Source organism: Salvelinus alpinus, chromosome 23 (genome assembly GCF_045679555.1).
Source record: "Salvelinus alpinus chromosome 23, SLU_Salpinus.1, whole genome shotgun sequence".
Taxonomy (NCBI): domain Eukaryota; kingdom Metazoa; phylum Chordata; class Actinopteri; order Salmoniformes; family Salmonidae; genus Salvelinus; species Salvelinus alpinus.
In genome coordinates, this window is record NC_092108.1 from 20,744,610 (window position 1) to 20,769,097 (window position 24,488).

Below are 24,488 nucleotides of genomic sequence, written 5' to 3' on the forward strand. Positions count from 1 at the left end.
CTTGTACTCTAACCAAAATACAGGGTGTGGCCCGCCCAGGTCTTACCTAGTGTGTATAGACAGTAAATACTACGGGTTATGTATGCCCGTGGGCCTCTTGGTGCCTTCCCCCCTGGGAACAAATGAAACAGAATATTACAAACAATTTTACAAAAAAAAGAGAAACACAGGACATAAAATAGGCTCTATCTGACTGAGCAACAAACTAACACAGAACCAATAGCTCTCTCAGCAACAACTAACATAGTACATCCCAATTCTCTCTTAACAACCAACACAGGACACACTAATCATATATCTCTCAGCAACCAACATATGACATACCAATTCTCTCTTAACAACCAACACATGATATAACCCTCAGCTCTCTTCTGAGCAACAGAACACTGGCTTATATAGAAGGAGTCTAATGGGATACAGCTGTATCCTGATGAGGGGGCGGGGTCAGCTCTCCAATCATCGATGTGGCCGACCAATCAGCTGCTTGGGGGGAATTTCAGGAAGCCATCCTGAAACACACACATACAAAACCACAACACAGAAACTGGGGAACATAACAGTGGGTACTTTGAAGAATCTAGAATATAAAATATATTTGTATTTGTTTAACACTTTTTTGGTTAGTACATGATTCCATATGTGTTATTTCATAGTTTTGATGTCTTCACTATTATTCTACAATGTAGAAAATATTAAAAACAAAGAAAATCCCTTGAATGAGTAGGTGTGTCCAAACTTTTTACTGGTTCTGTACAGTAACAGCTAATTACATTGTGACATTTCGATCTTTGACAGGGGATTTTCTGTGTTTCACACAGTACCCCCCGTCCCATCCCACTTACCCCACCCCCTCCCTCTTCCAGAGACAGAAATCCCCTCCCAGACCCTTTAGTCGACTTCCAACCCCGAATCCCAAGGCCTTTTCCCCCCCTCATTTATTTTTCTTGCCAAAGAATTTGAACAAATGACCTCCATGTGCGTGTGTGAAGGAGCCCCATGGGAAGCAGCCAAGAAGAATATATTGCTGACTGAACACAAACATTGACTTCATCAAAAAGCATACTCTGATGTTCTCCATATGGTCACCTGGTACTGGCCCGTCATTCACTGCCACTGACAGCAGGGACTGTTACATACGTATGTCGCTTCACTGGTGGGTTTAACTAACCATGCCAGTCACCCATCCCACATATGTAGCCTACATACAGCATCTGACATAGAAAGACTGGTGTGCGTTGTCAGTGACACCGGTTACACAACTCACGATATGTCTGTATGGGTTTCTTTGGAACGTTATGGGGGAACTTCTTTAACGAAGGAGAAAACTAAAGGAGAGTAAAACAATAACAGGTGCATAATTCCATACACGGTTTGAATGTTAGAAAAGTCTGAGCCGTAGGTTGAGAAACTTTGAAACAACATCCTCGACTGTGTAATGATGACTGGTAGACGCTAAACATTTGGAGACCATGAGCCTTGGTTTGTCTCCTCGTGTTTTGAACCCGAAACCAGAGCAGAGGGAGGGGTGAAGCAAGAGACAAGAGACAAGAGACAGACAAATTGGAAAGGAAAAGGAAAAAATAGCAAAGAGAAAAAATCCCCAGTGTTTGGTTTACTTTTAGTTTCAGGTACCACTCTCATTCTCATCTGAAACATTGGTTTTTCTTGGGAACAGCCAGAGGTATTTGACCTCATTCACGTTTCACTGCAGGATCATTCAGTCAGCGGTAATACCGCTCCCTAGGTGATGAACCCTTGGAGTATTATAAATTATTGAAAAACTCAAACACACTAACTTCCGAAGGCGTAAGGGGAAAAACCAATAATTTACAGCCATATTTCATCTGATCATCATTCAGCTCCTCTATGAAACACGAGTGGTCCCATGACACTGACCTGCACCACCAGGAATGTGTGCTTCACAGGAAGATGGGTGGATTTGGCTGCTGAAAGAAGAGAGATGTCCCCCTATCTAGATTGGACCAAGCTGGAGAACCAAGCTGGAGAACCAATCTGTACTAGCAGATCTAGAAGAATTCTGCCAACACTCTCCTCTGCATGTCAAATGGAACATGGCAGAGTTTTCAGAACTTTTGGCAATAACAACATTTCTCCATCAGAAAATGGAGAAACAAAGATCTCGAATTGCAGGGGTTTGCTAATGATATTTTCTAACGGTCCAGAGAAAATAGGGATCTTCTTACCCTCTGTGTCCTGCTATATTATGGTGATTAGCTAACAATGTTTATCCAGGGACACAGAGTCCAAAATGCAAGAGAGAGAGAGAACCATCTGGCTGGTCCTGGCTGTGGCATGCAGCGCTGAGAGACCTGGGGCCTGTTCAGGAGAGTGCAATGTTACAGAACATTCAGATGTGTTGTGTAGAACATAGAGTGCATTCGGAAAGTATTCAGACCCCTTGACTTTTTCCACATTTTGTTACGTTTCCTCATCAATCTACACATAATACCCCATAATGACAAAGCAAAAACAGGTTTTTAGAAATGTTTGCAAATGTATAAAAAAAAAAAAACGGAAATATCACAGGTATTCAAACCCTTTACTCAGTACTTTGTTGAAGCACCTTTGGGAGCGACGACAGCCTCGAGTCTTCTTGGGTATGACGCTACAAGCTTGGCACACCTGTATTTGGGAAGTTTCTCCCATTCTTCTCTGCAGATCCACTCAAGCTCTTTCAGGTTTCATGGGGACTATTGCTGCACAGCTATTTTCAGGTCTCTCCAGAGATGTTTGATCGGGTTCAAGTCCGGGCTCTGGCTGGACCATTCAAGGACATTCAGAGACTTATCTCGAAGCCACGCCTGCGTTGTCTTGGCTGTGCGCATAGGGTTGTTGTCCTGTTGGAAGGTGAACCTTCGGCCCATTCTCAGGTCCCAAGGGCTCTGGAGCAGGTTTTCATCAAGGATCTCTCTGTACTTTGCTCCGTTCATCTTTCCCTCGATCCTGACTTAGTGTCCCAGTCCCTGCCGCTGAAAAATATCCACAAAGCATGACGCTGCCACCACCATGATTCACCGTAAGGATGGTGCCAGGTTTCCTCCAGACGTGACGCTTAGCATTCAGGCCAAAGAGTTCAATCTTGGTTTCATCAGACCAGAGAATCTTGTTTAAGTACCTTTTGGCAAACTCCAAGCGGGTTGTCATGTGCCTTTTACTGAGGTGTAGCTTCCGTCTGGCCGCTCTACCATAAAAGCCTGATTGGTGGAGTGCTGCAGCGATGGTTGTCCTTCTGGAAGGTTCTCCCATCTCCACAGACGAAGTCTGGACCTCTGTCAGAGTGACCATCGGGTTCTTGGTCACCTCCCTGACCTTGGCCCTTCTCCCCCAGTTTGGCCGGGTGGGCCAGCTCTTGGAAGAGTCTTGGGGGTTCCAAACTTGTTCCATTTATGATTGATGGAGGCCACTGTTGTCTTGGGGACCTTCAATGCTGCAGAGACACAGATCCCCAGATCTGTGCCTCTACACAATCCTGTCTCGGAGCTCTACGTACAATTCCTTCGATCTCAAGGCTTGGTATTTGCTCTGACATGCACTGTCAACTGTGAGACCTTATATTGACAGGCGTGTACCTTTCCAAATCATGTCCACAATTGAATTTACCACAGATGGCCTCCAATCAAGTTGTAGAAACATCTCAAGGATGATCAATGGAAGCATGATTCACCTGTGCTCAATTTCGAGTATCATAGCAAAGGGTCTGAATACTTATGTAAATAAGGTATTTCTGTTTTTTATTTTTAATACATTTACCAAAATTTCTAAAAACCTGTTTTCCCTTGTCATTATGGGTTATTGTGTGTAGATTGATGAGGGAAAAAATTATTTGAGACATTTTAGAATAAGGCTGTAATATAACAAAATGTGGATACTTTCCAAATGCACTGTATATGGTTGTCTGTGAAGAACAATAGGACATCATGAGTTGACTCTATTTGTTACATTTCTATCTGCAGTGTTGTGAACATTTTCACTCGTGGAATTCACCCCTGGTCCTAGCTCCTAATCTGGGGCTGTGGACTGTACTGGAGGTATCCCATCCTACTCATTATTCTCTTCTGGGCATTAAAAGGAAAATCCTGCTGATTGTCTCCAGAGTAACATTCCCTGGGGTTATTTATTCAGGAATGTTAATGTGATTAGAATCTGCATGTATGGCCCTTAATGTGGCCCCTATCAGGCAGCTGATCAGACGTACCGTCTCTCTGGTTGCGGCGCTTCTAGTTAACCAACAACACTGATGCAAAAGGAATCCGTTGACGGTGTCATCTATCTGAATGATGGGTGCTTTAGAGGAGCATGGCCATTATAGATGTATGTCTTTATGTCCATCAGATGGCATCAGAAGCTCTAGAATAGATGGAAGACAAACATTAAAGTTGTAGGAAATAGCTGACGGGATGACCATTTTGGGGTAATTCTTGGCTTAATGTTTTCCCTGTTGCACTTGCTCTCATGTCTTGTTAGAGATTCAGTAGGACTTGAGTACTTCCTGGGTATGATCCACTGTAAATATTTACATGTGCATGTCTTCTTCTTCTTCAGTCTCCAGTGAAGAGGTCGTAGGGTCCTCGTTTGCTGATGTGGCGACTGAGAAGCACCTCAGTGAAGGTCGGTAAGTTGTAGGTACCAGGACACAGACCAGAGTCCTGAACACAGAGAAGAAAACATCAAACACCCATAAGCATCTGTCTGTGTTGTCTCTGTCTGTGTTGCTGCTGGTGAAAAACGAAATGTCCCCCTTATTCCCCCAATAAACCTTGTTCATTCATTCATATATTCCGTTTCCCCTATACAGTTGAAGTCAGAAATGTACATACACTTTGGTTGGAGTCATTAAAACTCGTTTTTCAACCACTCCACATATTTCTTGTTAACAAACTATAGTTTTGGCAAGTCGGTTAGGACATCTACTTTGTGCACGACACAAGTAATTTTTCCAACAATTGTTTACAGACAGATTATTTCACTTAAAATTCACTGTATCACAATGTCTTCTTCTTCTTCAGTCTCCATTGTCCTCTCAATTATCTTGTTTGTCTATCAACTGGCTCCACTGCTCTTTATGGTATTATAAAGCATAAACACCCAAAATGCAACACAATTACAAATCTGAGAGAGGTTCTCTCTACACATACGATCCATTAAGTTTTACTATCACTTCATCTCTCTGTAGGCTCCTAACTGAAACCAGCTGTATGGTCCTGGCCTGGGCCATGTAAATAAATATGCATGAGGCAGAGCTATCTATTAACAATGCTTTTCCTTTTGCTGATTTCCCCCTCTTTTCCCATTCTCTGTCAGTTAAAGCTGTGTACCAAACTTCCCCTGAGGAGAATTTGAGCAATTCTCAAATTCCTTGTGGATAGTGTATTTTCTGACATGGATATGTTGAGACCTCAACACTTGAGTGTTTATATTTTCTTCAAGAAAAGTAAACTGCCTGTTGAGTTCGTTGAGTGTTTTCTTGCGTAATTGTGCAATAAAAGTCCATAAAGCTCCCCACCCAACCCAACTGGTTTTTGTTTGCTAGTCGAGGCCCTTCCACAAATCATGTGACCCAGGAGGATTTCCTCCCTGGCCCAGTGGCCTCGTTTGTAACACCGTGTTATTCTGACCCCCGACTCGCCGCATGCAAACCCATACGCCACGCTTTGACATCATCATCATCATGGACTCAACAGGACACGGACTGAAATATATGTTCCTCTATCTATTTAAACAAACATAGATGTGTGTGTGTGTGTGTCCTGCTCTGGTCCAGTCAGGTCTAGGACAAACAGATCCTCTCCCTACTGGTGTGAGTCTCTCTGGTTGTGGTTTTATATCCACTTCTCAGCGACCTTCAATACTTCATGCCTCAACTGGTTTGGCAGAAAACCAGGGTTACTCCACAAATAACCCACACACCCATTTTATGATTCATAAATAATAAATCACAGCTAATTTCACTGACAGCTGTAGTAAAGCCTAATCTGCTTATAATGGTGGCCTTCAATGACATCCACATCTAGACCACATTTCTGCTGTTTGTTTAATTTAACGATTTCCCTGAAACTGGAAGGCAGAAGCCGAAGTTGTAAAAAATCAACATAACACTTTCAAAGTCAAATTTGAATGGACAGCCTACCTCATGTAATGCTGACCCTCAGGTCATCAGACACCACCCTGAAAGCATTCACCTGGAGACTAATATTTTACTATCCCCTGTGGCATTAGTAACTTCATTTTTATATTCACTAACTCTACTCTTGACTAACCTCTCAATCTTTGAGGAAATGTTGTGTCAACGCGTTGCTGTGCAACTGCAAGTAGTGATCTAACTTATGTTTTCCTCATATCAAATCAGAGAGACTGCTATAAGCCAACTCTGACAGTGAAGGGCAAAACATGTTTCATATTTAAGGCTTGACATGGAATACAAACATACAAACACTTCTATCTCTGATTGGACTGTGATTTCCTTGGTTTCCCAAGCAGTGAAGGTCATGAACTAATACTGCCCTCTACAGACCTTCTTCACACATAACAAGTAACTTTGAATCAGGTTACAGGATCTTTCATTTTATTTTCTCAAAAGTGTGTGTGTATGTTGGCATTGTGTTCAAGATTGAGCTGGTGCTTAAGTCTTTTCTCAACCTGAGGAGTGTAGAGCTGCAACGGCCGAAACCTCATCTGGCGGCCGATAGTAGGGCATCCTATGTGGGGGAATGTTGATGGGGTTCAGCCTCTCCCTGGAAAATCAAATTGGGATTTAACATGTGTCAGCATGGATCTACTGGTCACAGATGATGTCGAGTGTGGTGTGATCCGTGATCCAAAGGTCAACAAATAAGTATAAAAAGTTATAATACTTCTCTCACCAATCTACACACAATACCCCATCATGACAAAGTGAAAACATGTTTTTAGATTTTTTAGCAAATTTATTGAAAATGAAATACAGAAATATATAATTTATGTAAGTATTCACACCGCTGAGTCAATACATGTTAGAATCACATTTGGCAGTGATTACAGCTGTGAGACTTTCTGCGTAAGTCTCTAAGAGCTTTCGCACACCTGGATTGTACAATATTTGCACATTATTTAGTCAATTTGGTTGTTAGTCATTGCTAGACAGCCATTTTCAGGTCTTGCCATAGATTTTCAAGCTGATTTAAGTCAAAACTGTAACTAGGCCACTCAGGAACATTGTTGTCTTGGTAAACAACTCCAATGTATATTTGGCCTTGTTTTTAGGTTATTGTCCTGTTGAAAGGTGAATTTGTCTCCCACTGTCTGTTTGAAAGCAGACTGAAACAGGTTGTCCTCTAGGATTTTGCATACCCATAACATGATGCAGCCACCACCATGCTTGAAAATATGAAGAGTGGTACTCTGTGTTGTGTTGGATTTTCCCCAAATATAACACTTTGTATTCAGGACATACAATTCATTTATTTGCCACATTTGCAAAAAGGATGCATGTTTCTGAATATTTTTACTCTGTCATGTAGGTTAGTATTGTGGAGTAACTACAATGTTGTTGATCCATCGTCAGTTTTCTCCTATCACAGCCATTAAACTCTGTAACTGTTTTAAAGTCACCATTGGCCTCATGGTAAAATCCCTGAGCGGTTTTCTTCCTCTCCGGCAACTGAGTTAGGAAGGACCGCCTGTATCTTTGTAGTGACTGGGTGTATTGATACACCATCCAAAATGTAATTAATAACTTCACCATGCTCAAAGGGATATATATATATTTTTTACCCATCTACCAATAGGTGCCTTTCTTTGCAATGCTTTGGAAAACCTACCTGGTCTTTGTGGTTCAACCTGTGTTTGAAATTCACTGCTCGACTGAGGAACCGTACAGATAATTGTATGTGTGGGGTACCGAGATGAGGTAGTCATTCAAAAATCATATTAAACACTATTATTGCACACAGAGTGAGTCCATGCAACTTATGTGACTTGTTAAGCAATGTTTTACTCTTGAATTTAAGCTTGCCATAAAAAAGGGCTTAAATATTTATTGACTCTAGACATTTCAGCTTTTCATTCCAGTTTGACATTATGGGGTATTGTATGTAGGCCAGTGACACAAAATCTTAATTTAAAATGTGGAAAAAGTCAAGGGGTGTGAATACTTTCTGAAGGCACTGTATTACTGTAGCTTTCCCATCACATTGTTACTAAGCTGATGTGAACTTAAGCTATAAATGATCTTGTGAATGTATCTGAGTTTCATAAATAATACACATCAGTATTAAGTAACCTCTTGCCAGCCACAACATAAAACTAAGCCCTCAGAAGAAAGGTTGATCCTACTGGTTGAAGTTGTCCTTGTGCAGGTCATGTAGATATCTGGGCATGCGGGACTTGAAGACGTAGCGATAGCCAGCGTTAACGTTTTTCTTCAGAGTTTTCCTCGTTCGCTTCTTAGCCAGGTTGTAACGTCCCACTCCCACTGTGGTCTGGTTGAGGTGAAGAGAAGTGGGTGTCAAGATAAGATTTAAGGTCTTTCCTCAACTTAAAACAGGTCTATTTGGTCCGTATAAGAAAAAGAAAAGTAAAAGCAAGATGAAGATTGATGATGTCAACATCACTCACATAGTTCCCCTGCATCAGCCTCTCGGCCCTCAGGGTGATACGAGGAGAGGAGGAGAGGAAGGGAGGAGGGTTGCGGTTCTCCACTTTGGGCAGACAAACATCTTCATAGAATCCATGACCAGAGTGTCTCTGCTGTTATTGTTTGATGTGAGTTTGAGGTATAAGACTGGAGGTGAGCCAGCTAACTACATCTGATTACTACATCCATGCTGCTAAAAGAGCAGGAACATATTCTGAATATTACTCTAATTGCATGGATATGATCACTTGTTAGCTACTTGATATTTTAACTACGTTAGTCTACAATACGCTATATCAATGTGTTTACATTGTGGAATGAGTAGACTATGACAGGGCTGTACTGACCGCTGGCCGTGGGTACTGAGGCAGGGAACCCAGGTAGATGCGTTCTGTAGGGAGGGAAGGGTACTGCTCTAGGGTGCCAAACTTGCCGTGGTGTCTTTTCTCTGGTCGCAGGACGTCCTCACATAAGACCTTTGCTGGTTTGGCGACCATAGCCAGATTCAGATTGGCTTTTTTCTAGGGCAGGAAGGAGGCAAAATAACCCAATTATTCAGAAATAGCATGTGAAGGGATGTCCTCAAGGCAAGCAACATTCAAGCAGGGTTTTAGGTTGAAATACACATCAAACATGTAGTTTCCTTTTCAACTGCTTATCACAATAGAAAGAAAATTATGAAACATAATGTAGTATGAAAAATGATAATTTAATGAGTTCACAATGGAATGGATCAATTCTCAATCTTCACAGAGGATCATGATGACATACCATGAGATATCAATTCTCAATCTTCACAGAGGATCATGATGACATACCATGAGATATCAATTCTCAATCTTCACAGAGGATCATGATGACATACCATGAGATATCAATTCTCAATCTTCACAGAGGATCATGATGACATACCATGAGATATCAATTCTCAATCTTCACAGAGGATCATGATGACATACTATGAGATATCAATTCTCAATCTTCACAGAGAATCATGATGACATACCATGAGATATCAATTCTCAATCTTCACAGAGGATCATGATGACATACCATGAGATATCAATTATCAATCTTCACAGAGGATCATGATGACATACCATGAGATATCAATTATCAATCTTCACAGAGGATCATGATGACATACCATGAGATATCAATTATCAATCTTCACAGAGGATCATGATGACATACCATGAGATATCAATTATCAATCTTCACAGAGGATCATGATGACATACCATGAGATATCAATTATCAATCTTCACAGAGGATCATGATGATTTACCATGAGATATCAATTCTCCAATTCGTCTGGCAATTCCTCTACATGCACTTTAACAGCTCTCTTAACAACACTCAATGGCGCTCCCTTCACCCTTTTGAATATGTTATTCTTATAATTGTTCATGAATATATATTTTTTATTTAACCTTTTATACAGGTTATTCTAATTGAGATCAAATCTAATTGAAGGGCCTAGTTACCGGGGCAGCAAAATATCCACAGGTGATTGGCTTGTCTCGTCGGCCAGTGAAGAGGTCGTAGGGTCCTCGTTTGCTGATGTGGCGACTGAGAAGCACCTCAGTGAAGGTCGGTAAGTTGTAGGTACCAGGACACAGACCAGAGTCCTGAACACAGAGAAGAAAACATCAAACACCCATAAGCATCTGTCTGTGTTGTCTCTGTCTGTGTTGCTGCTGGTGAAAAATGAAATGTCCCCCTTATTCCCCCAATAAACCTTGTTCATTCATTCATATATTCCGTTTCCCCTATACAGTTGAAGTCGGAAGTTTACATACACTTAGGTTGGAGTCATTAAAACTCGTTTTTCAACCACTCCACAAATGTCTTGTTAACAAACTATAGTTTTGGCAAGTCGGTTAGGACATCTACTTTGTGCATGACACAAGTCATTTTTCAACAATTGTTTACAGACAGATTATTTCACTGTATCACAATTCCAGTGGGTCAGAAGTTTACATACACTAAGTTGACTGTGCCTTTAAACAGCTTGGAAAATTCCAGAAAATTATGTCATTGCTTTAGAAGATTCTGATAGGCTAACTGACATAATTTGAGTCAATTGGAGGTGTACCTGTGGATGTATCTCAAGGCATACCTTCAAACTCAGTGCCTCTTTGCTTGACATCATGGGAAAATCTAAATAAATCAGCCAAGACCTCAGAAAAAAATGTGTAGACCACCACAAGTCTGGTTCATCCTTGGGAGCAATTTCCAAACGCCTGAAAGTACCACGTTCATCTGTACCAACAATAGTACGCAAGTATAAACACCATGGGACCACGCAGCCGTCATACCGCTCAGGAAGGAGACGCGTTCTGTCTCCTAGAGATGAACGTACTTTGGTGGGAAAAATGCAAATCAATCCCAGAACAACAGCAAAGGACCTTGTGAAGATGCTGGAGGAAACAGGTACAAAAGTATCTATATCCACAGTAAAACCAGTCCTATATCGACATAACCTGAAAGGCTGCTCAGCAAAACCGCCATAAAAAAGCCAAACTGCGGTTTGCAACTGCACAAGGGGACAAAGATCGTACTTTTTAGAGAAATGTCCTCTGGTCTGATGAAACAATAATAGAACTGTTTGGCCGTAATGACCATCGTTATGTTTGGAGGAAGAAGGGGGAGGCTTGCAAGCCGAAATACACCATCCCAACCGTGAAGCATGGAGCACGGGGCAGCATCATGTTGTGGGGGTGCTTTGCTGCAGGAGGGACTGGTGCACTTCACAAAATAGATGGCATCATGAGGCAGGAAAATTATGTGGATATATTGAAGCAACATCTCAAGACATCAGTCAGGAAGTTAAAGCTTGGTTGCAAATGGTTCTTCCAAATGGACAATGACCCCAAGCATACTTCCAAAGTTGTGGCAAAATCGCTTAAGGACAACAAAGTCAAGATATTGGAGTGGCCATCACAAAGCCCTGACCTCTACCCTATAGAAAATGTGTGGGCAGAACTGGAAAAGCGTGTGCGAACAAGGAGGCCTACAAACCTGACTCAGTTACACCAGCTCTGTCAGGAGGAATGGGACAAAATTCACCCAACTTATTGTGGAAAGCTTGTGGAAGGCTACCTGAAACGTTTGACCCAAGTTAAACAATTTAAAGGCAATGCTACCAAATACTAATTGAGTGTATGTACACTTTTGACCCACTGGGAATGTGATGAAAGAAATCAAATCTGAAATAAATCATTCTCTCTACTATTATTCTAACATTTCACATTCTTAAAATAAAGTGGTGATCCTAACTGACCTAAAACAGGGACGTTTTACTAGGATTAAATGTCAATTGTGAAAAACTGAGTTTAAATGTATTTGGCTAAGGTGTATGTAAACTTCCGACTTCAACTGTATTGGTATATCTGATACATCTGATCTTTTCTCCAATATATACACAGCAAAAAATCACATTCACATTTAAGGACTACAAACTCACCACTATGAGGTCTGGGAAGCGTTCCACTCCAGCACTGAAGTCCATCATGGGACAGGAGCCAATCGGCTTCCTCCTCCTCTCATCCAGCAGCCCAGACGGGATGCCCCCCTTCCCATAAGCCCCTGGGCCTGGAGTAGTTTGCTTCTGTCACATGACAAGGAGAAATTACAATAATACCATTAATCAATTATCTTCTACCCAGTGGAGAAAAAGGAAACCTTTTCTTCCTTCTAGGGATTTTTTACATGCCACTGTGCTGCTGCTCGCTCCTTAATAGTCTAGTCTGGGTTACCGTAAAGCACTTGACCAATGTTCTAGTACCACAGTGACTTACTTGTATGTGAGTATCGGTATGTGAGTATTTGTCTCCCTCTAGTGACGGGTTACTGCATTACCTTCATTAAGTCTTTAAACCTCTCCTCCCTGCTGTCACACACTCCTCTCACACTGTACGGCTTCTTACAGAGCTCTGTGAAGTCCTGGATGTCATACCTCCCTGGGCCTACCCTGCTTCTCTAGGTTGTGGAACAGCTTAGCATTAGTTACACTGGAACCTTCCACCAATATAATTATGTTTCATCAGTTTAGATCACATTATATAACACATTCCATTGATTGTTTGGTTGTAATATTAATTTCACACAGCTACATTTGTGTACAGAATCAAAATATAATTAGCCTTCATACTGGCTTGGACTGGAGCTGAAAAGTCCCTAAACTGTTGCCCTCATTACAGAAGCATCAATGCATCTATATAGGACAACATGACAGACCAAACAAAAATAACAGGGTCTATTTCAGTGTCAGTTCTGTGATGTCGTGAAGTGATAGATGCTGTATGAGACAGAAATAATTTCCTAACGGATACAAGTCATCATCATTATGATGGATGCTGCTCCCTCACCAGTAGGCGGTTGGTCAACCATGTGTCTCTATACAGCAGGTGGGGCATCTGAGCCTGCTGGGCCATCTCCTGCCCCCTCTTCCACCCTGGTCCCCTGGCCCTGCTCTGGACTACCTGAGGGCTGAAGTCCCCTGTGTCCACCTCATACCGACCTGGACTCAGTTTACGCTCCTGACACAGACAGAGAGATACACAAACAGGAGTGGAATAAAATAGAATTTAATAGAAAATAAAATATTACTTTATTATTTCAGTTGTAGTTTGTTAGTTCAGCTCAAAACATGGATTGCACACACACACATTTAGGAGGAGAGTCATGCAAAGCCTTGACACATACTGTATCTTCCAAGTAAAATGTTTTGAAAATCACATCAAATCGAATGAGATACTGTAATGTGCTTTTATTTACCAAGTCACTTATCAGTCTCTTGCAGTGGTTGATTTCTGTGAACGTGCCAATCTTCTTTTTGGATGGGTAGACTCCTGAAACATCAAACCTTATGGAGAAAAAGAAGATTGAAAGAGTTTATGATTGTTATTTATTTGATGCTATAGACCTACAATGCTATAATAGATATTTACAAGAGATGTTTACAATCATTATTGATTGTTATGTTTCATAGGGGTAATTTCATGGAAATATTAGAAACAAAGAACCTTGCAGACTGTGTTCCAAATGGAGCCCCTGTGAACTTTTTGTTGCTCATCTTTGATCATAACCTATTCCCAGGCATATCCCAATCAATTACAGCAAATGTCAGATGGCTATTCTTTACCTGTCCCAGAAGTGACGTCAATGCCAACTCTGACGTCATGTGACATGTAATTAAGTCGTTATCTGGATCCATAATGTAAGCCAGTATAAGCTTGTCAATTGTTTTATTGTAGTTGGCTATACTAGACATGTGTTCATAAGTAAATTAAATAAATACATCTAACAATGTATTCGTATGAAATGGCTATTTAAGTATAAAAACGTATTTTACACATGCTCGCATATTCTGCAGGTTCCCACTATCTCTCAATTGAGCACGGGTAGGCTACTTGCCGACTGCAGTTCATATTCAGGTTCATATTCACCTACATTTACATTCCTGATGTTTTTGTGCGGACTGGGTGGACCCACGTCTAGCTGTCGACGAGTGGCATTGCCTCGGCACATATCAGGTTACCTGTTGTTGGCTGTCCACATCTGTCCGTCTCTGACAGTGATTGCGTAACAATATCGACGGCCTTTGAGAATAATTAATTAAGTTAAGCTATCGACGCATCCAGTTATTTTTCACGTTTTTGCAATAGCTCACGATTCTTTTGAAACCCGTCAGTGGAAAAGTTTGCTCCAATCTCTCAATGGAATCCTAGTTCATTATGGAGCGTTCAGGAACACAATGCGCACGTGAGGGCTTTTTTTCAAGTTGACTATGCCTGCGGGCAAGCTAACATGTTTTGTGTCACAGGTAATTTGTCAGGGCTGATTTCCAATATACTGTTTGCTTGGATCGTTGCGCGTAAGCTACCCCTAAAATTCTCTAACAATTCTATATTCAAGTAGAATTTCATAATATTTTATTATGGAAGAAGAGTCATTTCCAGATTTGAAAGAGCTGGAAAATAAAATTGGGATGAAAACTCCGGAGAGCCTGTTGAGGTGGATGCAGGGGGATGCTTCGCTCGGTGTTGAGTGGAGTTCCAATCGTCCTGAGGGGAGAGACAACCGCACCAGCGACAGTCTGACCGACAAGATCAGAAACTTGAAACTGGAGATGGTAAGGATTCCTTTGCAGAATGCAATTTTTAATAGTTCTGTACGATTTGATTATACAAACTGTGTGTGTGCATTCATTTATTCTGTTCAGTTGTTCTATGACTGGGTTTATTTTTCAAAGCTATACAAATGCTGTATAGAACTCTCCCACCAGACCATGTTTGGCTGGCATTAGTGACAACCACTTCACCTTTATTATTGACAGTCATTGACAGTTCTGTCACCACACCACCCCCCTCACCCAGCTGAGGGCCCTCATGTCATTCAAAACATTTTAGGTCTAAATTCCTCTGCTCACTACTGTCATCTCACATTCCCTCCCCACCCTCCTCCCACAGGGCTGTCTGCGTGCTGCAGACGTGCGGATCCTGCACCAGCTGGTGACGGTGCATGAGGCCATGGAGGCTGTGCGCTGGCTGCTGGAGGAGCGTGGCACCCTTACCAGCAGGGGCAGCAGCCTGACAAGCAGCCAGTGTAGTCTGGCTGAGGGGCCTGGGTCTGGCTTGTCCCCTTGCAGAGAGGGCCTGAGTCTGGCCCTAACTAGCTGGCGGAGTCCTCTAAATGATGCCAATGAAGAACCAGAAGAGTTGAAAGTACCAGATAGCATCTCTGGGGACAGCTACTTCCATATGCTCACCAATGCCGTTTCTTCTAATGACACAGGGTTGACTCTAGAGGGCGTTGTTAGCCCTCCTGAGAGGACAGGAGAAACTGGGACACCGCACTGTGGTCTCCCAGAGGAGAGACAAGGGGCCTCAGACGGTGACATCGTGGGGGTGGAAGAACAGACCATTCCCAGTTGTGAGGTTCTGTTGGGGTATGACACTCAGTGGTGCTGGGTGGAGTCTCAAGACGATGTGACGTTTCTCTAGTGTTATAAGCGCAATTCAAAAGATGCTTTATGACATGAAACCTTCCCTCTTCGCCTACCAAACTTAGATGCAATGGTGCCAGTTGGACATGAAGTGCAGTCCTGGACTAAGAGTGACATTTAAATTGACATTAAAGTGTGCATGGTGGACTGGATGAATGCTAGTAGCATTGTTCTCTAGAGGAGCAAAATCAAGGCGTACTCATATTTTGATTTAGCTACTTTGGTTTGTCAGTTGCCCTTTTGCTTTTCAATGAGTCACCGTTGCCACTTTCAACAAGATGTAAATCAGATCGATGTCAATCATGTTCTCACTATCACATGTTTTGCTAGAGAAAGCTTATGCATTGATGTTATGACATGTCATAAATGGATGCAGACATTTGACTTCTAAAAGTGAAATCTGTTCCTTCTGAAATGCCATTAAGCCCATCACAACTCCAGTGTGATACTATAATGAACCCTTATCTTTTGGATGCAAATGTGTTACTCAGAATATTATTCTGTTGAATTTTTTTTTAAAGGATAATGATGGTGCTCAATTTGACAACTTTTTGCCCAACCATACTGTCTCCAGCTGCACATTTTTATATAATAGGCCTAAGAATGCATATCATTGGTTGACTTCAAGACAGTGCTCAGACCTTTGTGTGTCCTGTTCCTGTCCGTTGGAAGTTGGTGAGCCCCAGACATTGTCCAGCAGCTTGATAGGCTGATGACGTGCGAGAATGCCAGCTATGTCGGGAGATAGCAGTAACCTACTGCTGTTTAACAATTATAGGACTGCGACCAGAACCAGGAAGTAAATCGCAGATACGGTAACGTTTATATTTATTTTATTAAACAATTATAAAATGCTGCCATCACAACAATACAATGATAATAGGACCAAGTTATTTTAATGCAGTGTTAGAGAAACAATCCAACAGAGGACCACAAGAAATAGAAACTAAACACTTGTCAATAAGCATTTGTAGATTTGGTAGTCTATTCTGGTAGGAAACATGTAGAAAAAGGCACAATACATTGCTGATGCTCAGATGTTATGCACACTGCATATATTTATCTAAATTAGTTCGCTTACAAGACATTCAAAGGCTCAGACAACTTACTACATTTTGTGATTTTGCCAAACTGTAGCATCATTTTAAGCTGGGTAACAGTTTGAGCGGCTTTACAAAAACATAGAAACAGGTTCTCCATATTTTCTTCATTTCAAACACAATCAATGGTGAGTGGTTCAAACTAAGCATTTGGAACAAAAAGAAAAGTATGTTAGCTAGCTGCTAGTGCAACTATTAGTGTGAAGGATGTCATTGGTTGTAGTGCCTAAAGGTTTGAGACTGGGCGCAGCACCCTCATTGGCTTAGTCGACAGTGGCTGGTCATCCTCCTTCAGCCTTGGGCAGAAGGCTGGTCTGAGGTAAGTTTGGCTGGCTGAGTCCTGATCCAGGGTACAGTAGAAAGTGTAGAGACACGTCATCCTCACTGCATCGTAGAAGCTCAGGATTCCACTGTCCACATCCAGAAAGACCCCGATCCGTATGGGTGGGTTGGAGTCCGGTGCATGGAACGCAAATGCCAGCCAGTCATGCTGGGCAGAGAACTGCTGCTTGCTCTTGCTGTAACTCAGACTCCACGACTGGTCATCAGTGCCGAGCTTGCAGGTCACCGCTATCTGGTATGGGCCAAGGAAGGCTATACCGAGGGCCCAAGAGGAGAGCCCCTCTACTTCCACCTCCCAATTGTGCACACCCTTGGAGGAGATAATGACTCCCATCACACAGTAAGGCCGATCCAGGTAACATGGTTCCTCATGTCGCTGGTCCTCCTCAGTCACCCACACAGAGCCAGAGTCAGGGTCCAACTTCAGTTTGGGGTGGGCACTTAATTCAGCAAATAAAATGACATCTCCTACAGAGACATAATATTAGAGATACGAGCCAAAATGTTACTTTAAAATGGCTGACAGGAACAATTAGCTGGCCAAAAACACAATAGGTTTCTAATGTACTATAGTTGTGTGAATGCTCAGATAGACTGATTGGTTCAATATTCAGCTAATAATTATATATTTTTTAACTTGTGTTAACTGCTCTTCATGGAGACGGAGTACCTTGAAATGTTTTCTGGAGAGTCTGGAATAAGGGGGTGATTCTAGATGAAGCCACAAGCTTGGTTCCACTCCAATTACTGAGCTTCTCCATCTGACGGGAACAAACGTCCCTTTGAAGCAGGTCTGCCCTGCAACGGGGAAATTTAAGATCACTAAAGTTCAGAATTTAGCGAGATGAACATAATGTGTAGCATATGTGTCTGTTGCGCCAATTATTTACATACTTGTAAAGAAATTTGTCAAATACTGTGGTGCTGGCATGACATTAAATTATTCTACTTTGAGGGAACTGTTTGTGGGTGTCTTCAGCTATAATTTAGTCATAAAAATAATTTCAACTTACCACTCCTCATTCTTCAAGAGCTGTTTAATGAAATTAAATCGAACAGTTAAAATAAATCATTATGAAATGTAGCCATACGCTTAATTAAATGATTATTAGCATAAGCGGCACTGGGTGCGCTGACTACCGTTTTTGTTATTTGTGGTGCCGAATTTCAACTCTCATTTAGATTTACGTCCCAGTACACTCCTAGCCTGGACAAACCAGATGATTATTAGCATAAGCGGCACTGGGTGCGCTGACTACCGTTTTTGTTATTTGTGGTGCCGAATTTCAACTCTCATTTAGATTTACGTCCCAGTACACTCCTAGCCTGGACAAACCAGACAATGCTGTGCTCACCATTGTTTCACGTCAGCGTTCAGTCTTTCTTTTAAAAATGTTATTATGCCCTAATCATGCTTGTGCTCTACCTGGTGCAGCACCAGGGGGTCACTGATGGTCTGAGTCTTCAGCAGGGTGTCCTGTGCCTGTGTCAGCCTGTCCTGCAGCCTCCTCAGCCCCTCTGTCCGCTGCTTCCCGGTCCTGCTCTCCTGCACCATGTCCACAGAGAACCTCTTCTGCCACGCCTGCTCCTCAAACTCAAGGAACAGCTTGATTCTGCGCAGGAAGGCTGTGCACTCAATTTGCTGCCTCTCCAGACTGGCCTGTTATAAAAATGGGTGACCGTCAGAGGTGTAGCCTGGTTAAACCAGACAAATGCTGCAGTCACGCTGGGGCGGAGTTATTGACTTGGAGGCCCCAGGCAGAAGCCAGTTTTAGGCCCCCGCCCATGTCTATTTAACAATCATGGCTACTGAACAAAGAGCTGTTTGGAGCCAGCTCTTCTAAGTGAAAGAAGAATAATTAAAATGCCCCTCACTACTAAAAGGTATTTGCGTTGCCACAGAACAAGGGCGGGCAATAATTTTGACTCGAGGGCTACATCAGGATTTCAAAAGTTCAATGGAGTCCCGCACAGATTGAAACATTTTCAGACAGATTTGTTCACCAAAAGCAATTTGCAGGCAAGAAAAAAGGCAGTAATAAAAAAAATTGCCGCTCCCATGTTTCATGAGCAGAAATAAAAGATCCCAGAGATCCCACAAAAAGCTTATTTCTCAAAGATTGTAAACAGATGGTTTACATCCCTGTTAGTCAGTATTTCTCCTTTGCCAAGGTAATCCATACACCTGACAGGTGTGGCATATGAAGCTGATTCAACAGCCTGATCGTTACAGGTGCACCTTGCACTGAGGACAATCAAATGTGCAGTTCTGTCATAACACAATGCCACAGACATTTCAAGTTGAGGGAGCATGCAATTGTCTTGCTGACTGCAGGAATGTCCACCAAAGCCGTTGCCAGAGAATTTAATATTTGTTTCTCTACCAAAAACCACGTCCAACATCATGTTTTAGAGAACGTCAGCACGTCCAAATGGCCTCAACCACGTGTAACCACGCCAGCCACCCAGATCCAGCTTCTTAACCTGCGTGATCATCCGAGACCAGCCACCCAGATCCAGCTTCTTAACCTGCGTGATCATCCGAGACCAGCCACCCAGACCCAGCTTCTTAACCTGCGTGATCATCCGAGACCAGCCACCCAGATCCAGCTTCTTAACCTGCGTGATCATCCGAGACCAGCCACCCAGATCCAGCTTCTTAACCTGCGTGATCATCCGAGACCAGCCACCCAGATCCAGCTTCTTAACCTGCGTGATCATCCGAGACCAGCCACCCGGACAGTTGATGAAACTGAACAACTGAAGCATTTCTGCACAAACGGTCAGAAACAGTCTCAGGGAAGCACATCTGCATGCTTGTTGTACTCACCAGGGTCTTGACCTAACTGCAGTTTGGTGTCGTACCCGACTTCAGTGGGCAAACGCTCACCTTCGATGGCCACTGGCATGCTGGAGAAGTGTTCTCTTCAGATGAATCCCGATTTCAGCTGTACCGGACAGATGGCAGACAGCGTGTATGGCGTCGTGCTGATGTCAGCGTTGTGAACAAAGTTCCCCATGGTGGTAGGGTTATTATGGGCAAGCATAAGTTATGGCCAACGAACACAATTGCATTTTATCGATGGCAATTTGAATGCAGAGATAGCGTGATGAGATCCTGAGGCCCATTGTCGAGCCAGTCATTTGCCGCCATCACCTCATGTTTCAGCATGATAATGCACAGCCCCATGTCGCAAGGATCTGTACACAATTCCTGGATGCTGAAAGTGTCCACGTTCTTCCATGGCCGACATACCTGTCACGTAACCGATTGAAAATGAGTGGGACAACATGCCACAATCAACAGCCTGGTCAACTCTACGCAAAAGAGATGTGTCGCGCTGCACGGGGTAAATGGTGGTCACACCAGATACGGACTGGTTCTCTGATCCACGCCCCTACCTTTTATTAAAGGTATCTGTTACCAACATATGCATATCTATTCCGTCATGTGAAATCCCTAGATTAGGGCCTAATACAGGTCAATTTACAGATTCTCATATGAACTGTAACTCAGTAAACTCTGAAATGTTTGCATTTATATTTTTGTTCGCGTACATATTGTCTGTTTTACACTTTCAAGTTAGGGATTCTGTGCCAATACCTATATCTGTTGTTTTCCTATGCAATACTGATATTTTATGGACTTAAACAATTCTAGCACAGATACAAACTGCAACCAAGTTATGTTCATGAGGCTAAAAAGGGAAATATGGCAAATGACTTGAATATGGGGAAGGAGTAAAACAAATATTTGCACCACAACATGACTGAAATGCATCAGGGAAGAGCATAGTTAATAATTGTATGCAAAGGAGATGAGTGTAGAAATGTGTGACAAAACCACAATTGAAAATAATGCACAGTAACATGCTGACCAGACCGCTCGCACACATGTTGATTTTGTCCACACACACATCAGACACGATCAAGACACGCAGGTTGAAAAATCAGAACCAACTATATTAATTTGGGGACCGGTCAAAAAGCAAACAATTATGGCAATTTAGCTAGCTTGCTGTTGCTAGCTAATTTGTCCTGGGATATGAACATTGGGTTGTTATTTTACCTGAACTGTACCAGGTCCTCTACTTCGACAATTAATCCACAGATAAAATGGTAAACCGAGGTGGTTTCTAGTAATCTCTACCGCTTCTTCTTTTTTGGACTTTATATGGCTGTTGGCAAAGAACTTTAAGGTGCATTACCACCACCAACTGGACTGGAGTGTGGACCTCAGTTCATCTTTCAATCACCCACATGGGTATATGCTCCTAAAAACCGATGAGGAGATAGGAGAGGCGGGACTTGCAGTGCATCAAGCATCACAAATAGAACTAAGTTCTATTTTAGAGCCTGGCTATGCAGACGCTCGTAAGCAGTGTGAGTGTAATGATTGCGCGTCATGTGAGCGTCAGAAGGAAGCGGAAGACACATAGGCCTGTGTCTCAAAAACAGTCATAGCTTTCAGGCATGGGGTCGTAATAGTGAAGTCGTTCAATATCTAGAGACAAATTCGGAGGAGGAAAACAGACACCAATCCATTTGTCACAAGCACTATAATAGCACACCAGGGAGATTATTCACGAGTGAAGTAGGACCTCAAGTGGAGTAGGATTGCAAGATAATTTTGTTTAATAATACATTAGTTATGCCAAGTACACGAGGCTGCCTGATGTCAGGCCCCAGGCAATTGCCTTACACGGAACCCAAACCGGCTGCGCGCATACATTTATTGCAACGCTGACGACACTGCTCACGTCGCGAGCATTGCAAAATAAATTTATGAATCTATGGTATTCATTTATTGCACCAAAACTGCTCGCGCCAACAAGCGTCTGCGTTGCTGCCAAGGGCTAAAATAGAAGTCATTCCTATTTCTGACGCAGATCGCGCTGCAAGTCCCGCCTCTCCCATATCCTCATTGGTTTATAGAAGCAGGTACCCACGTGCCATCTCCTCATTGGTTATACCCACGTGGGTGATTGAAAGACGAAGTGTTGCCGGTTGTCATGGTATTACTATGAAAGTTTAGATACCAATCACCATATAAGTTAAATGATGAAAAAGCCTGGAAGGATGAGAGCTGACTAGAAATTATTCAATTTTTATGTGTGGATTAATTGTCGGAGTAGAGGACCTTGTGCATTTTGTAATAAATACGATTTAATATAACACAAGCATATCCCTATTACATTGTTATAACTAACTTCTTTCAAAACAGGGTTTCTCACAAACTCATAAGCAGATACTGAGACCCACACACACCCAGAGACAGATGGCTGACATAGACCTTTTATAAACACTGACAAGAAAAGGGTGCTTGGTACTGAATTTCACGAGATACTGAGACACACACATACCCAAGGACAGAGGGCTGACGTAAACCTTTCATAAACACAGATAAGACAGGAACATCTACGCACACACAAAATCTCCTCTTCAGTCTGAACATTTTACAGAGACACACAGAAATGTCAAAATAGGAACATCTACGCACACACCTAATCTCCTGTTTTAGCGGAACATTTCTGAAGACAAAGAACTCTACTCAGAGCCAATGGGACAGTGATACTAGCCTGAAGGAGACCTCGCCCAACTCATCAGAACCAACCAGAGGACCAGAACTTCCAGACTCAACCTACTTTCTGTGCTGTATAAAATGTCTATGCACTCTGTTATCTGGGCTTTTTCCGACGGTTCTCTATGAGCCAGACAGAACGAGTCCGTGCACGCTTGTACCAGATATCTTTACTCTTAAATAAAACTGTCGCTTGTCATACAATTTACCACCTTGTCTGAATCGATCCTTGACCGGCTCACCCTTCTCCATATCCTATTATCAACAATTTCAAGTCAAATAACCTAATGTTTATATCCCAGGACAAATTAGCTAGCAACAGCAAGCTAGCTAAATAGGACAAATTAGCTAGCAAGTGCAATATAAATTGCCATAAATGTTTAATGCTTTTCAACCTGTCCCCAAATTAATGTCATTGGTTCAGAGTTTGTTTTGATATTTTAACCTGCGTGTCGTGATCGCGTTTGGTGTAGGGGGAAAAATAAATGTATGCACGATGGCGCACACGCGCAGCCGGTTTGGGTTCCGTGTTAGTTGTCTAATAAGTCTGCCACTACATGCACTCACTATTCAGACTAGTTTAACGGAAGTGGTGAGGGGCGCATCAACATTTGCCTAATTCCTATCATGTGGGGTTTGGGTTAATTTTCTTGCTGACATAGTCAACATGATAGGATCTGTGTTACCTTGGAACACGAAGCAGCTTCATCAATTTTTGCCAGGCCATTCTTTACTTCAGTCAGCCTCTCTTTAATACCCTGAAGTTTGACTTGACAGTTCCCCTATCAAAACAATTAAAGACATACCATTGATTAATTTGTGATTTACCAATTAACAAGATGCATTCTAATTGATTTTCTGAAAATAGCGCAAACTCAAAGTATCTTCCATGAATGCACAAGTGACCAAAATGAAAATATGAGACACCACCTCACCCTTAAAGTATCCAGCGCATCTGCTAGTTTCACGACATTGTGCCCATCCCTGTGCTTGGCCTCCGCAGGTAGCATGCAGTAGGCACACAGGGGGGTCTGGTCTGTCTCGCAGTAAAGTTCCTGTTCCTTCCCGTGCTCTTTGCAGTCTGCTAGTGTCGCCCATCGGGCTCACCAGAACGTGTTGGCGCAGTACAGCGTTCTCCAAGTGTGGTATGATGTGGACGGTGCAATATGACTCTTCGCAGGTGACGCAACTCTTTTCTGCGAACATCCTCTGATCACCTTTGCAGACAGTGCAGTCGACACCGCTTGCACGTTTACTGTGGTACTTTTCAATTATGTTGTTAAGTACCACGTTATTTTTCAAGTTTAACGTTGAATCGCAAGGTGCAAGGCAAAGAGGACAGGTGTAACATATACACAGTCTCTCGAATCCACCCTCGGCATTGATGTTTTCGACTTTCACCGCAGATCTTTTCAACTGCTTCACACAGCCTTCACAATAATTATGACCGCACGGCAAAGTCACAGGCTCGACAAATATGTCACGGCAGACGGCGCAAAGAAGCTCCTCGTCAAGAGATATGACCTCCATGCCAAACAAATGTACGGTTCAGAATATAACCAAAACGTGTGCACTCTCTTCGATAACTAGGTAAGTTAGTTATGATTTAATCGAAAATTGAGAAGAGAAACTTGTAAAAGTGCTTCGTCCAATCAAAACGGTCCGTTCCAAACTTGAATGTCACGTGACTTTACTGTCCAGCTTTTGAATCCCGTGCAGTTTCATTTACACATGTTCATTACTTTGTTGTTCCAGTTTAATTACTTTGTTGTTGATTTTTTTCATTTCGGTTTTACTCAAAATATTTTGTTAATGATGTAA

General features: G+C 42.4%; 2 protein-coding genes across 6 annotated transcripts; one reads left to right on the forward strand and one right to left on the reverse strand.

The window, feature by feature from the left end:
* Positions 1-892: 892 nt before the first annotated feature.
* LOC139550532 (ciliary microtubule-associated protein 2-like) lies at positions 893-24,285 on the reverse strand. Of its 5 annotated transcripts, XM_071361474.1 has the most exons (12): positions 23,603-24,285; positions 23,354-23,449; positions 13,415-13,502; positions 13,006-13,176; positions 12,102-12,245; positions 10,120-10,263; positions 8,980-9,153; positions 8,614-8,745; positions 8,332-8,477; positions 6,658-6,752; positions 4,539-4,667; positions 893-4,368 (listed from the first exon to the last, which is right to left on the reverse strand). In XM_071361474.1, the coding sequence occupies exons 2-11, from the start codon at positions 23,392-23,394 to the stop codon at positions 4,621-4,623; spliced, it is 1,182 nt and encodes a 393-aa protein (XP_071217575.1). In that variant the 5' UTR covers positions 23,395-23,449; positions 23,603-24,285; the 3' UTR covers positions 893-4,368; positions 4,539-4,620. The 5 variants fall into 5 exon arrangements, with proteins under 5 accessions (XP_071217575.1, XP_071217576.1, XP_071217577.1 ...); XM_071361475.1 differs by lacking the exons at positions 23,354-23,449; positions 23,603-24,285 and adding an exon at positions 14,090-14,460; XM_071361476.1 differs by lacking the exons at positions 893-4,368; positions 4,539-4,667 and having other exon boundaries at positions 6,565-6,752.
* Positions 14,429-16,159, forward strand: LOC139550534 (leucine rich adaptor protein 1-like). The gene is made up of 2 exons (XM_071361479.1): positions 14,429-14,771; positions 15,109-16,159. The coding sequence occupies exons 1-2, from the start codon at positions 14,577-14,579 to the stop codon at positions 15,640-15,642; spliced, it is 729 nt and encodes a 242-aa protein (XP_071217580.1). The 5' UTR covers positions 14,429-14,576; the 3' UTR covers positions 15,643-16,159.
* Positions 24,286-24,488: the final 203 nt, after the last annotated feature.

Coding starts and splice junctions, on each gene's coding strand:
- LOC139550534 (XM_071361479.1), top strand. CDS start 14,577: ATGGAAGAAGAGTCATTTCCAGATTTGAAAGAGCTGGAAAATAAAATT. Junction 14,772..15,108: donor GAAACTTGAAACTGGAGATG/GTAAGGATTCCT, acceptor CTCCTCCCACAG/GGCTGTCTGCGTGCTGCAGA.
- LOC139550532 (XM_071361474.1), bottom strand. CDS start 23,394: ATGGCCTGGCAAAAATTGATGAAGCTGCTTCGTGTTCCAAG. Junction 12,246..13,005: donor GGTTGACCAACCGCCTACTG/GTGAGGGAGCAG, acceptor GTCATGTGACAG/AAGCAAACTACTCCAGGCCC. Junction 8,746..8,979: donor CTCAGTACCCACGGCCAGCG/GTCAGTACAGCC, acceptor AAACAATAACAG/CAGAGACACTCTGGTCATGG.